At 37.6% G+C, this 12,917-nt stretch overlaps 1 protein-coding gene across 11 annotated transcripts in view; it reads left to right on the forward strand.

Annotated features, from left to right (window-relative positions):
• Positions 1 to 12,917, forward strand: part of Mef2c (myocyte enhancer factor 2C) — a 145,204-nt gene that overhangs the window by 68,027 nt on the left and 64,260 nt on the right. For all 11 annotated transcript variants that reach the window (XM_021179843.2, XM_021179832.2, XM_021179842.2 and 8 more), the window contains exon 3: positions 1,823 to 2,026. In XM_021179843.2, coding sequence (XP_021035502.1) covers positions 1,823 to 2,026 — 204 coding nt within the window. The remainder of the gene's footprint in view (positions 1 to 1,822; positions 2,027 to 12,917) is intronic.

Genomic DNA, 12,917 nt, shown 5'->3' on the forward strand with positions numbered 1-12,917 from the left:
AAAGAAACAAAGAAAGAAACAAAGAAAGAAACAAAGAAAGAAACAAAGAAAGAAATAAAGAATGAAAGAAAAGCAGTAGAACCACCACCACCGCCGCCACCACCACAGATGCTAAGGCAGTGATAGCTGCTTGGAAGCAAAGTTGCCCAGACTAAAATGTAGATAACATCTGAATAGAAATTATCTGGGTTAATGTGGGCTGCAGTAAAAGTACTATGTGCACTGAACGATAGTCAGTGAGTTAGGATAGCTGATCCTTCTCTCACCAGGAAAAGCAGCATTCTCAAACAGTTTGGAGACTCTCTATGACACTGAGACGTGCATTTTATTAGTTCTCACTTGTAGGGATGCTTAGCTTTTGACAAGATGGGCAATATGGAAGAAGGAGATCTTAGAGTGAACACTGGAGCAAGGGTTTGGAGCTTTTGATAATCACTGGAGATCGTTCAATGGTTTTCTGGAATTAAAGGGGGGGAGAGAAAAGAATGGAGATCTAGATTTAAGAGTTACAATTAAGTGGCAGTAATAAGTGAACTACCCTGTGTAAGATCCACTGTGTTTAAAGAAAATATATGCTAAATAAACCAGTCAGACTTCCAAAGTATGAGCCTCAAAAATGTATGTATTCCTTAAAATAAATAAATAATAAATAAATAAGGACATAATACTGTCAGCCATTAGTTGGGGAAGCCGGTTGTAATTTAAAAGGTTTCTGAGCCTTTGATACAACAGTCTGCCTTCCTACTAAATCTGTGAGACACTAGGACAGATCTTGGAAGTCTTTTCTTGGAATGATACACTACATAATGCTTGCTTGCAAACACCAGACCATATATGGGTTTGTAGTTAATGTTGTTCATGCTGTTGGGTGGATTGGCCAGGACAAGCTAACATTTAAAGTACACTGAAATTGCAAGTGTGGAATATGTTCATTTACTGGGACTGGCAAGTGAAGTGAATGCAGAACTGGAAACAGGAGCCTCAGGGGGCAGTTCCTGAGGGAAAAGCGTGTGCACAGAATAAGATGAATAGAAGAGACAATGATTCCAGGCAGGGAGAGCATCCAGGCCAGGAAGCTGCTGGGCTGCCCGGGGTGACTTGATAAGGATATGAATGGTTGGGCTGCCTGGGAAGTAGACAAGTGTGAACCTGACAAATATGGGACTTGTAGGAAAGGGATTATGGGACTTGGTCATAGATTAGACTAGAAGAAAAATGGTCAAAAATAGCAGTTACTAACCTTAGAGAGGAAAATCAGAAACAGGAGAATGAAACCAAAATCCTAACAGTAGTTCCCCAATGCCCAGCCAAGTTTCTAGAGAGAGAGTAAACTGGCTGAGAGTTGTACCCACAAGCTGCAAGGGTTGTCAATTAAGTGGCACAAGAGTAACCAGTTTTGTGTGTGTGTTGTTTTCACACAGATCTAAAATATTAGGTTTATAATGTCATGGCTAGTCTTCAAGTAATTAAAAAACAAATCAAACTCTAGGTTTATAATTGGGAAAACTGTTAAACATGTTGAAGTTGAAGAAGCTGAAAGTTTTGAAGAAACAAGATTGTTTCTTCCTTCACCTTCATTTGAATGCCCTGAGTTAAATCTTACATCTCCAGTTTCCCTGTCTACCACTAGCTAGCAATCACATATTTTCAAGTTGTAGGCAGAAATCAGTTCAGATCATCATTTGCTTTGTCTTTGAATGTGTTAGCACCCAAGACTCTGGCAGCTCTACACCATTGTTTTGCAAAGGAAAAAATAGTAGTGTGAATACATGCACCACATACGAGTACGGTTTTTGTCTTTAAAAAGGTGTTCTTCTTCCAGGTGACTTTTACGAAGAGGAAATTTGGATTGATGAAGAAGGCTTATGAGCTGAGCGTGCTGTGTGACTGTGAGATTGCACTGATCATCTTCAACAGCACCAACAAGCTGTTCCAGTACGCCAGCACTGACATGGATAAGGTGTTGCTCAAGTACACAGAGTACAACGAGCCGCACGAGAGCCGGACGAACTCAGACATTGTGGAGGTGAGCAAGCATGCCATGAGCCCGGGCTTTCTGCTGTGGGCCCAATACATGCTTTTCCTACGTTCCTAGTCCTGTGCCTGTGCTTGGGGTGTTTACCCCATCTATGACTGCAACATGCTGGTTACTCCTCCCAAAAGGAGAATCAAAAGTGGCAAAGTGATGACCCATATGGGATCTAGAAATCAAGGTCCAGTGTCAGATCAATGGTGCCTCTTGGACGAGTCAGCACCATCCTCCATTGTGTATCAGGACCTGTGAGTTGGGAACTGTGACCAGCTGCTGTGTCATCCGTACTTATAATTCATATTAAGTGTATAACAGCTTCTCCAGCATAATCAAAACATTTTTCAGGTGACCTCATTTGAACCTTATTATGTATGTCACCTCTTTCTAACTCATTCTCTCTCTCTCTCTCTCTCTCTCTCTCTCTCTCTCTNTCTCTCTCTCTCTCTCTCTCTCTCTCTCTCTCTCTGACAGCTAGTTATAAAAATACTGCTTTTCCTCAAAATGATATCATTATAGCATTGAACACTGTTAATACACATGAACGGAGATGTTCTAGATGGGTAAAGGGCCATACAATCTCAGTGAACCTTCTAATGTATTTTCAACATGTGTCCTATTTAAATGGTGCCTCCTTGTGAGCAATGGCTCCGCCACTAAAAGGAAAAGAGAAATTTTCTCTCTGCCTCATTTTTGCATTTCCTGTCCTTTCTTGGGACAAGTAGTAGATTTGCACTGACTTTCTCAGAGCTGGAAGAGAGTAAATGGTTCAGAAGCATGAAGTCCACAGTTGGATTTCCAGAGCCCAGACCATTCCCACAGGTAGACCTCTGTCCAAAGGGTCCAACCCTAATTCCAAGCAAATACACAAACCTCCTACAAACCCTTCTTTTTATTACACCCTCTCTCATAATTAATTATTTAAGACAAATTCTGGTTTCTTTCCTTTTATTTGAAGTTTTTGAAGGCATTGAATTTATTGGTTTTAAATTTTCATTCTGTCGCTTTGCCTAATAAGAACAAACAAACAATTTCAGTTTAAATTCACAGCATGTCATGTTTGCTTATGGTGGCTAGGAGTCTGTGCCACCCACTTGATGGGATCCTCAAACTTAAGACTAGTAATAAAATTTACCTGCCTTTTAGGAAAGTTCTTTTCATGACCACATATTGAAAATGCAAAACCAAATATGAAGGAACTAGTTAGTTGTGACACTTCAAGGGCTTTTGTGTGTATGTACTATATGCTTCAAACCTTATCTCATACCACAGCTATAACAACAAATATGCCAGATAACAAACTAAGTTAAAATCTGATTGCACTTGATGTCCTTGGACTAGATAGTCCTTCATATGCTCTGAAACAGTAGAGCTATTTTAGAGGGATTAGAAAATTATGTTTGCATTTAAGTTTTGCTTTCAAGGTTTAAAATCTTGAAGATTTATATATGGAGTTCTGCAGAGGAGGGTGCTATATGTCTTAAGGTGACTTCAAATTTCACCTTCTATATGATATTTTCATAGTCTTGTATAGATGCACATCTGAGAGTTAGATTTTTTTAAAAGGCTCTGATATGAACAGTGGGTCAAAAGTCAGAGATTTGCAGTATCATGGTAAGTATGAAGATGGCTTTCTCTCCAGCTGAAGGTTTCTCATCTGAAAAAATAAAGGAGGCTTGAAGATTACAATCAGTGGGTACAGCGTCTATGCATAAGGGGTACTCTGAGTCTCAATTCTAATACTTCACAAGACTTTGAACATCTTCTGTGACAATATAGTTTATAGAAAGAAACACTGAAGACCCAGAGTAAAGCTCTAGCTCCATTATCTTCCATTTGATATCACTATATCAAAGCTCTGGATCACTCTGGGTTCTAACTCTCTGGAAAAATCTAGAGTTTGTGTCTCAGTATTTTGAGTGCATACAATAAGTAACTGTAACACATTGTAAGTGTGACCAGGTTGATCGTTTCTGTAACATTCCTCACAATTCAGCCCTCCTCTGTCTTAGAAATAACAGTTGATGGAGAAAATTGTAAGGCAGAGGCTCAAACAGAAAAAAAAATTTATATCACTATCATGTATGCCACTTTTAAAAATATGGAACATTGAAATAAGAGTTCTTGAGGTAAGAAATTTGAGTGGAAAGTATATATAGATGACATGTTCCCTCAAGTAATTAGACACACTAGGTTTCAAGTTATTGTAGTGGTATATCAATTACAGTAGGTACTCAGAATTTGCAGCTGGGAGAATTCTCTTTTAGAATAGGTCTAACAGAAAGCTTAAAGTGGAGATAGTTTACTACTCCTGGGTAAAATTTTGAATCTTATTTATTTTAATTTAATGGAATACATTTAACTGAGTAAGTTTAATGAGGAGCATAATATGTTCCATAAAGGGTCATTAGTTTTACATTTCCCATTTGGACCATTATCTCTCTCCCTTAAGCCTCTACAAACAGTTTACTTGCAGGAAGAAAAGGTTGGGGAGAGAGAGAATGTTATGATTGCTAGCATAGAGACTGGAGTGCAGATTCCTGGGCCACACCAGAGTAGAGTTATAGGGTCACAGGAAAGTCTCAGTGCGTGGGTGTTGAAAAGAGATTTCTCCTTTTAGCAGAAAGCTCTGTGTAATTACCATGTCTTTGCTTGATAATTAGCACTACTGTTACAATGGCACAGAGACACACAAAGGCTTAACAGATAGGCTGAAATAGGTTTTTTTTTCCTCCATTGTATCATAATGCAGCTTGAATATCTGTTTAGATACACTATATAAATATGCCAGATTTAGTAAATGTGTTAAAATTGTAATCCATTGTTTAAAAAAGAAACAAAAACAGCTATTGCCTTTAAAATCGTTCCTTTGAAGAAAGTCCACTTTGTTTGGCCCCATGGCACATAACTAGATATTTACCCAAGTGCTAGCTTACAGGGCTCTGAAATTCAGGTAGTATAAAGGGACTACCAAGTTAGCACTTGTCCCATAACTGTGGAAGTTTCTCTCTGGCTATATTCCTGAAAAATGGTGTGTTGAATGTTTGAGAATGGCCTGCAGGGTGTAGATGCTAGTGTCCAGGACAATAATGCTGCGTTCTGGGCAGAATCGGGCAGGCATTCCTGTGAAAGTTGTAAAACACAGTTACAAAAACCGGCTTGGGAACAATTGGAAGACAAAGGAGCAATAGCCCATAAATACCACATAAGCCCCTGAAAGGAAGGTGGTGGAAACTAACAGTTCAACCTCACTACATGACAGTATGTGGGTCCTGAAGTATAGTGCAAGTGATCTGTGCAGTAACAGTGACCAAGACTAACCATTACCCCATGTCCACATCATGTCTACTAAACATGAAGCCCAAGGGTAGGTGTTCTTAGCAGCTGGCCAATGGAGCCTCTCACCATTCAGATGGTCTGTGGAATGGTCATCCAGTCTGGACCACAAGTCAGGCTATAATGTGTAAGTAGGAACAAAATGAAAAAAAATTCTCGAGTAACAAATGTATCAGTAGAAGATTCTCTCTCTCTCTCTCTCTCTCTCTCTCTCTCTCTCTCTCTCTCTCTCTCTCTCTCGTGAGTGTGTGTGTGTGTGTGTGAATGTGAAAAAGAAACAGAGGGAAAATTTAACTGAAATTGTATTTTCTGACACCCTATTCCTGTTGGATTTAAAGATAACCTAGAAGCCATTGTTGCATAAGAAATGTTTCCTTGCCCATTAAGTGCAGTAAGTGTTAAGGCCTAAATTAGGACTCACAAGGCCTTAAAATAGCTTTTAACCTTCGTTGCCTCATAGTACTACGGGAAGGTTATACACAGTCTCAGTGCTCTTGGAGAGGGCTTAAGATCAGCCAGTACAATTTGTTGTTGAAGAAATGCAAAAGAAGTAGAATTAGAACCTCTTTACATAGAAGTATTACAGAATTTGAGATTTGGTGTAAAATGTGAAAACTGTTTCACTTGACCCTCTATTACAGCCAAACCAGTATAACTTCTAGTTATAAAATATAGATTTATAAAATACTTTGTATGTACTTATACACAAGTACTTAGCAGAAAAAGCCTGTATACTGACTTTAGTAGTTTCTAGATTTTCATTTCTTCAATCATTCACCTAACACAGATTTGTTGAATTCCTGCTGTGTGCTACATGCCATGGAACCTGTGATGTGCGAATATGACCAACGTACCTCAAGAGCTCTTAGTTCTGAAAGTGGCTCACCAGGCCAGGTGGCCCTGTCGTTTATTTCCCTTCTGCCTTTGCTTGTAATTCAGTTGACCCTGCCCCTTCCCATCCCGTGCTTAGGACACACAACATATATTCACCTCCCACACACAGTTTGCAGTAAATTTTACAGGGGAGAGGGTGTCATAGGATGAGTTAGAGAAAAGAAAAGGAGGAGAGGAATAATATAAATACAGTATCCTATATGAAAATTTCAAATTTGATTAATTTATGACACTATCTACATCTGTCACTTCTTCTGTGTCAACCACTAGCCGCATGGGGTTCTTCACATTGAAATGAAATAGCACTCGGTGAAATTTATGATTCATTTCCTCAGTAGCACTAGCCACATTTCCAGTGTTCTGTGGCCATATGTGGGCTCGTGGCTACTCACTGAACAGGGAAGATCCTCAGCCATTGGTTTTCACAAAAGGTCAGTGAGACCACACTGGTCTAACTGAAATGTGAAGAGGGAGTGTTTTAACTAATAGTACCCTCAGAGTAACCCCAAGATAAATCCTATAATTCATCATAACTTCATTCTTCAAATTGATATATGAGGGGTACATTTCAATAGTGGCAAACTTTCCAGCAGCATAGCTTTAGAATACAGAGTGTGAAACTTTGTTTAAAAAGATACCAGTTTGGAACTCAATACTTAGTAAAAACTAAACACCCAACTTACCTCAGGCCAGCAACCACAGTCAATCAGTAACCCCACTGTCTGGTTAAAACACACCTGCAAGTGGTCTAGACCATAGAGGGCCACTAACCATGGGGGCGGAGTTTTGGTGCTAGGTAAATCTTTGTCTCAGGGAGAGCTGGTAGATCTCCATGGTACCACTTTTTTGATGCAACATTGGACTACTGCCTAACTTTGTGATTAGTAATTTTTGTTGAAAAAGTCCTCTTTAGGAGGAGACTTAAAGAAATAATGTCCATGATTTACATTATAAATATTCCATAGATTTACCATAACACATAATTGAAATAGTTCATATGGCTAAGGACTCAGGAGACCTCTGCTTCCCTATGTTAAATCAAGTATAGACTTGTTTTCAATAGATTATTTGAATTATTAACAAAATATTAGCATATCTCATACATATTTAAACATTCTATATTGAGCTTTCCAAGGAAAAAGGAATAAACTGAATTTTGTAAAGGATTTTGCAGATTTTCACCTTTGTTTTTATATATCTTTTAAAAATTCACCAAACCTATAAATTGTATTTGCATTTGTCCTAATAAGTCATACTACAATTTTGATATATTCATATTTCTTAAAACTATACTATAATGGTTTTTATACACCAATTTTTAAAAGCCATTTCTTTCTAAAATGATGCTTTTATTTCATTTGCATATATTTTATAAACATAAAAATCTGCTTTGCATCTCATTTATTAAGCAAGCAATCATTGCTGAAAAAGAATAATGTACACGTTCAATTGCTCAAGTTCTATGCATGAGGCAGTAAAGCTGGGCTTCTTGTACTCTCCCTTACTCCCCAGCTCTGGTGGCTTTAACAGCATCAATATTATGGATGGGGTCATCGGAGAGTCCTTAGCAGTGAGAGCAGACAGGGCCACACATTTGAAAGCACAGCCTTTTTCCAGGACTAACTTCATCAGGATTAGTCATCACCATTCCTCATAATTACCTTTTCAATGGTGCCTTGCTGAACTACAGCAAACCAAAGTCCTCATATATTTTTTTCTCTTAACAATTAGGGAAAAAGGGAGAAAAATGCCTAGCCTAGATCAGAATCATCCATTTTGGTGATTTTGCATATTTTGTAGCAGGTAGGATTTGATGATTACAACCTGTTTGAACCAAAGAGAGTAGGCTAGCTGTTGATACCAGGCATATAAAGGAATCTGCTTGAATTTTAAAACTGTCATGTGACATATTAAAGGGTAGAACATTTTTCTCAAATGTGTTACTCAATCTATACTGAAATTCAGAAGTGAAGTTCTGAGACAATTCTCAGTTCTACCTAAAATTAGAATAAAAGTTAATGGTGCTTCTTAGAACTGCATCGTTTATTTTAGCACATGCATTGTGTTGCTGAAGAAGTTGTGGGTTTTTGTTTGTTTTGCTTTGTTTTTTAAATTACAACTAGTTTTTATTTGACTGAAGGAAATGACAATAGGACACCATCGGCACTCAATAAACATCAACTTATTGATGCACATTATAGTCTAAATAAAGTCTATGGAGACTTCCTTTTTGTTTTAGTTTCATCTGTTCTACTAGTTAAAGTGACTTTTCAAATGAACTTGGAGTGAAGAAATGTCATTGTTCTGTCAGAAAGCAAAACTTGCACTGAGAAGGAAGCCCTGTCTGCTGTGCAAGAATGAGCACCCTCCATCAATCCTCAGCACCCGTGCACATTCCCACACTGGAGATCCCAAAGCAGCTGAGAATCCCTCCAGCTTCTGCCTAACAAAACTGTTAATCAGCAAGACCCAAAGCCCAGTGTAAAACCTTGTTCCAAAAAACAGGCAAGACTTACTTCCATCCTTCCATACATACAACGCACTGTGTACCCTACACACAGACATTGACACACAAATGTACACCCAGATGTGTGTGTGTACACAAATAGGTAGATGAAGATGTAGGTGTAGATTCAGACTAAGATATAAAGGGCACAGGAAACCTAAGAGGAATATTGTTACTAGTACTGGAGAAAAGTATGTTTTCTATGCCAACGTCCATTGATTCCTGGGGAAGAATATGTTTCAGGGCCCTTACCTGAATTTAGGGAGAAGGATCAGTGGGACAAATTGCCTCTGGCCGAATCTTGCATTCCTGGTGGTGTCTTCCTAAAGTGTTGATTCCAGTGTGGTGAGTCTATGTGTGACATAGACTATGTATTCCTGGCATGCTTCTCGTTGATGCTGGTCTTTGTGACCACTCGCTGTCTTCTGAATGGAATTTGAAACTTTGACTGTACATTATTTCTTCTTTGTAGTTTTACAGGTCAGGGTCATATCACAAAATAGATTCTTAGCATAATACCAGTAATATTTCCTTAAACTGATAGTCAAAAATACTAATTCTTCCAGGCAAGAGTTGGTTTTCTTTAGGAAGTACAATTGTTAACACCCAATATGACTTGGCAGGCAAGCCACACTTGAGGCAAGCAGGGCATTTGGTCATCACACTAGGCTCCCTTCTCCTGTGACCAGTCATTTGGTAGTGGCTTTCTAGAGCAGGTGAGGAGGAAGTTTCTGAGCCCAAGTCCAAAGCTGCTGGGGAAGTATAATTTTCTTAGTTGGGGTGAGTCAGAAGGGCAGTAGAACATCTGCCACGGACTTTACTGTCCTTATGGTCATGAGAATCCTTAGAACAGTCTGAATATGACCATGAAGCTCAATCACTGAAAGAACTATATTACATTAGTGGTGCATGTACACAGAACAGAGTACATGGGTAAATTATGTTACAGAACACTGTATTTCTGATACAGTAGCTACCTACTTGTCACAATGTATTTCTAATACAGTAGCTACCTATTTGCCATGTTATCCAGTTACATCTCATTGCTGTTCACAGCATGCCTCCTGTTACCCTGAAATTCAGCCACTTCATAGAGGAACTGAATAAGGAAAAGAAACTTTCTGTCAATTATCTGTAAAGGTCATAGAGTTAATGACTAACTGGGAGGTTAATTAGATTCTGAAAGCCTCTTCATATCAATTAAATATCTTATCTCTATGTTTCAGTAAATAAACTCAGTAACTACTCAGGGCTGCTGTTCTGAGGGAGGAAGCATTATAAACAGCATCTGTAAATGAATGTTTGTTTGTTCTCACAAAAATACTACAAAAAACCATATATATATATATATATATATATATATATATATATATATATATATATGTCAATTATGGCACCACCTCAGTTTCTGAATTGTGTGCTGTATTTTTCAAAACAACATACAAATCCTCCCTTACTTATAACCAAATGCCATATCCTTATAATAGCAAAGGAGACCATTTCATAGAGAGGAAAACTGAGGTGACAATGAGCCTAGGAATAGCTAGTAACTGAAAAGTGATCTATTTTATTTTTTCAGTTTCTGAAACACAGTACTTTTGATTGATAGATAGATAGATAGATAGATAGATAGATAGATAGATAGATAGATGATACATAGATAGATAGATAGACACACACACATATATATACACCTATATATACATATGTATATATAGATATATAGAGAGATAAAGATACACACACAGATAGATAGATAGATAGATAGATAGATAGATAGATAGATAGATAGATAGATAGATAGATAGACAGAGTAGTGATGAAGTCCAACCCCAAGTTTTGATTTTTCTCGAAAAGTACTCCCCTCCTTAGCTATATCTTCTGTTCTAATGTATATATATTTTAATAAATTTTATATTTAGCTCTTATGTTATGATGATAAAGGAGTCATTCTTGTCACATGAATTATCCTGAATAATAGAACCACATTTTATAGAAGCTGAAATAAGTCAACATTGGTCAGTAAATGGAGCCACCAACCTTATATACTCATATACATTGATATTAAGTGAAGGTTCAGATCTTCTCTCTTACTATCCAAATGTATTTCAGAGTATCAAGAACCAATGCAGCTGTAACTTCATACATAGCCATGCATTGTCAAGGGTTTCTATTTACAGTATGAAGTGTACTGGTGAGCCGAACACTCTTGTCCATTGAGATAGCTGGTATCATGGGTTGGACACCACCTAATGAAGGACATGAATCTCCAGATTCCAGTGATTGGTTCTCCTTAGCTATGACTGTGCTGAGTTCCTTTCATATTTAAAAAAAAGCAGAAGTTAAATGGTCATTTTTGTACTGAGAGCATTTTAATGAAATGTCATCATTTAATTTGAACTTTCAGAAATATAAATTCTAAAGCCCCACAAATTGGGATTAAAGATAAAATTTAAAATTAATTTCAAGGGGATGTAGTTCAGTGTTAGAATATATGCCTATGATGGGAGGTGGCTGGTTTCATTTCCAGCACCCCAAAACACTGTTACAGTAACATAACACACCCATTGTCTGCCTGCTGACAAATTATGTAATGTGAGTTGGTATTGTTTCTATTGAAGTTTCTCCTGGGCCTCTAATTAGGATTATGGGCTGTAAAAGATGTCAGAGCCTATTGTAAGCTGTTTAGTTATGAAAGTTGTTTATACTTTGAAAGCCAAGGAAGAAGTGCAGAGAATGAAAAAAATAAGATAGCAAAGAGAAACAAGTTCTTAACTTGAAGATGTCTATTTTATGCTAATAAATGTATAATTTAATAAATAATATATTTTCCATAAATAGCCACCATTTCACAGAAATTAAGAAATTTAAACAAAAGTCAATATAATGTTTATTTTTCACAAATACTTAGAAAATAAATGTGCAAAGCATGGTGCTAAGTGCCCTGAGAAATGAAATGATTGTGCCAGGTTCACTGTTCCCCAACCCAGAACAGATAGTCCAGAGTGGACAAAACATATATAGCTTTTGCTGTTTCATCCAGTGGTAATGGTGATGCTGAGTCTGACTGCCAAGCATCCTGCCGGCTGCTGGAGATGCAACTGTAACTACCCTGAAGCCCAGTGTGGATTCACACTCTAGGGAAGTCCCACTGCCCATAGTGTGGGTTATCCAAGGAAAAGGAAATTACAACTTCAAGCACCCAAAGGCATGTCATAGTGAATTTTTAAAGGTTTGTATTTTCTTGATCACTTGTGTATGGTATGGTATGGTATGATATGGTATGGTATGGTATGGTATGGTGTGGTATGGTATGGTATGGTATGGCTTATGATGGAGCTCATAGAGCAGGAGTTACCGGAAGTTCTGAGCCACCAGATATGGCAGCTGGAAACCAAAAATGAGTCCCTTTAAAAGCACTATGTGCTCTTAATTGTTGATTGACCCATTTTTCCAGCCCCTCATGGTAGATTTTTAAATGAAAGAGTGACCTTTCAATGATGAGTGGAATACATCGATGTGTGTAAGTATTTATTGCCATTTAAAGTAAAAATAAGATTAAGGACCTATAGATTTTTCAATATATATTTAAATATTAAAGAATATGTAAATGCAATGATAGAGTCATAAAATGTATGTACAGACCAGGTTTATCTATGGTATGGATATATTGGAGTCTGATTTCCCATTGGGTTTGATTTTTTAAATATAGAGTTTCTTTGTAAACAAGTGGTTATAATTTTAGGGGAAAAAACACAAAATATATTAGCAAAATGCTGCAGATATCTTCATAAAGTTTGATTTCAAAGTTCCACTTTAAAGTTCTATCCCACAGCCTTGACAGAGGAGTCCCCACCCCCTAATTCTAAAACAGGATACTTTGGCTAAGGGGCTGGAAAATTGTTACATACTCGTGTAACATTCCTATAACCTCATGCTCTTCAACTTTTTCTCTCAGTTTAATCATTGGAGAGTGTTCTTGATTTCTATAGTCAATGCTTCACATAGTAACAGCTTGTTGTATTATGGTCTGTTAGCCAGAGGGTAGGTTTATTTTTAAAACCCTGAACTCTGAATTTTTCTTTATTTTTCCAAGATTGAAAGCAGCTGAAATGCCTGGAGATACAGGTTGAAGGCTGCTTCACAATATGT

The sequence above is a fragment of the Mus caroli genome, chromosome 13 (genome assembly GCF_900094665.2).
Source record: "Mus caroli chromosome 13, CAROLI_EIJ_v1.1, whole genome shotgun sequence".
NCBI lineage: Eukaryota > Metazoa > Chordata > Mammalia > Rodentia > Muridae > Mus > Mus caroli.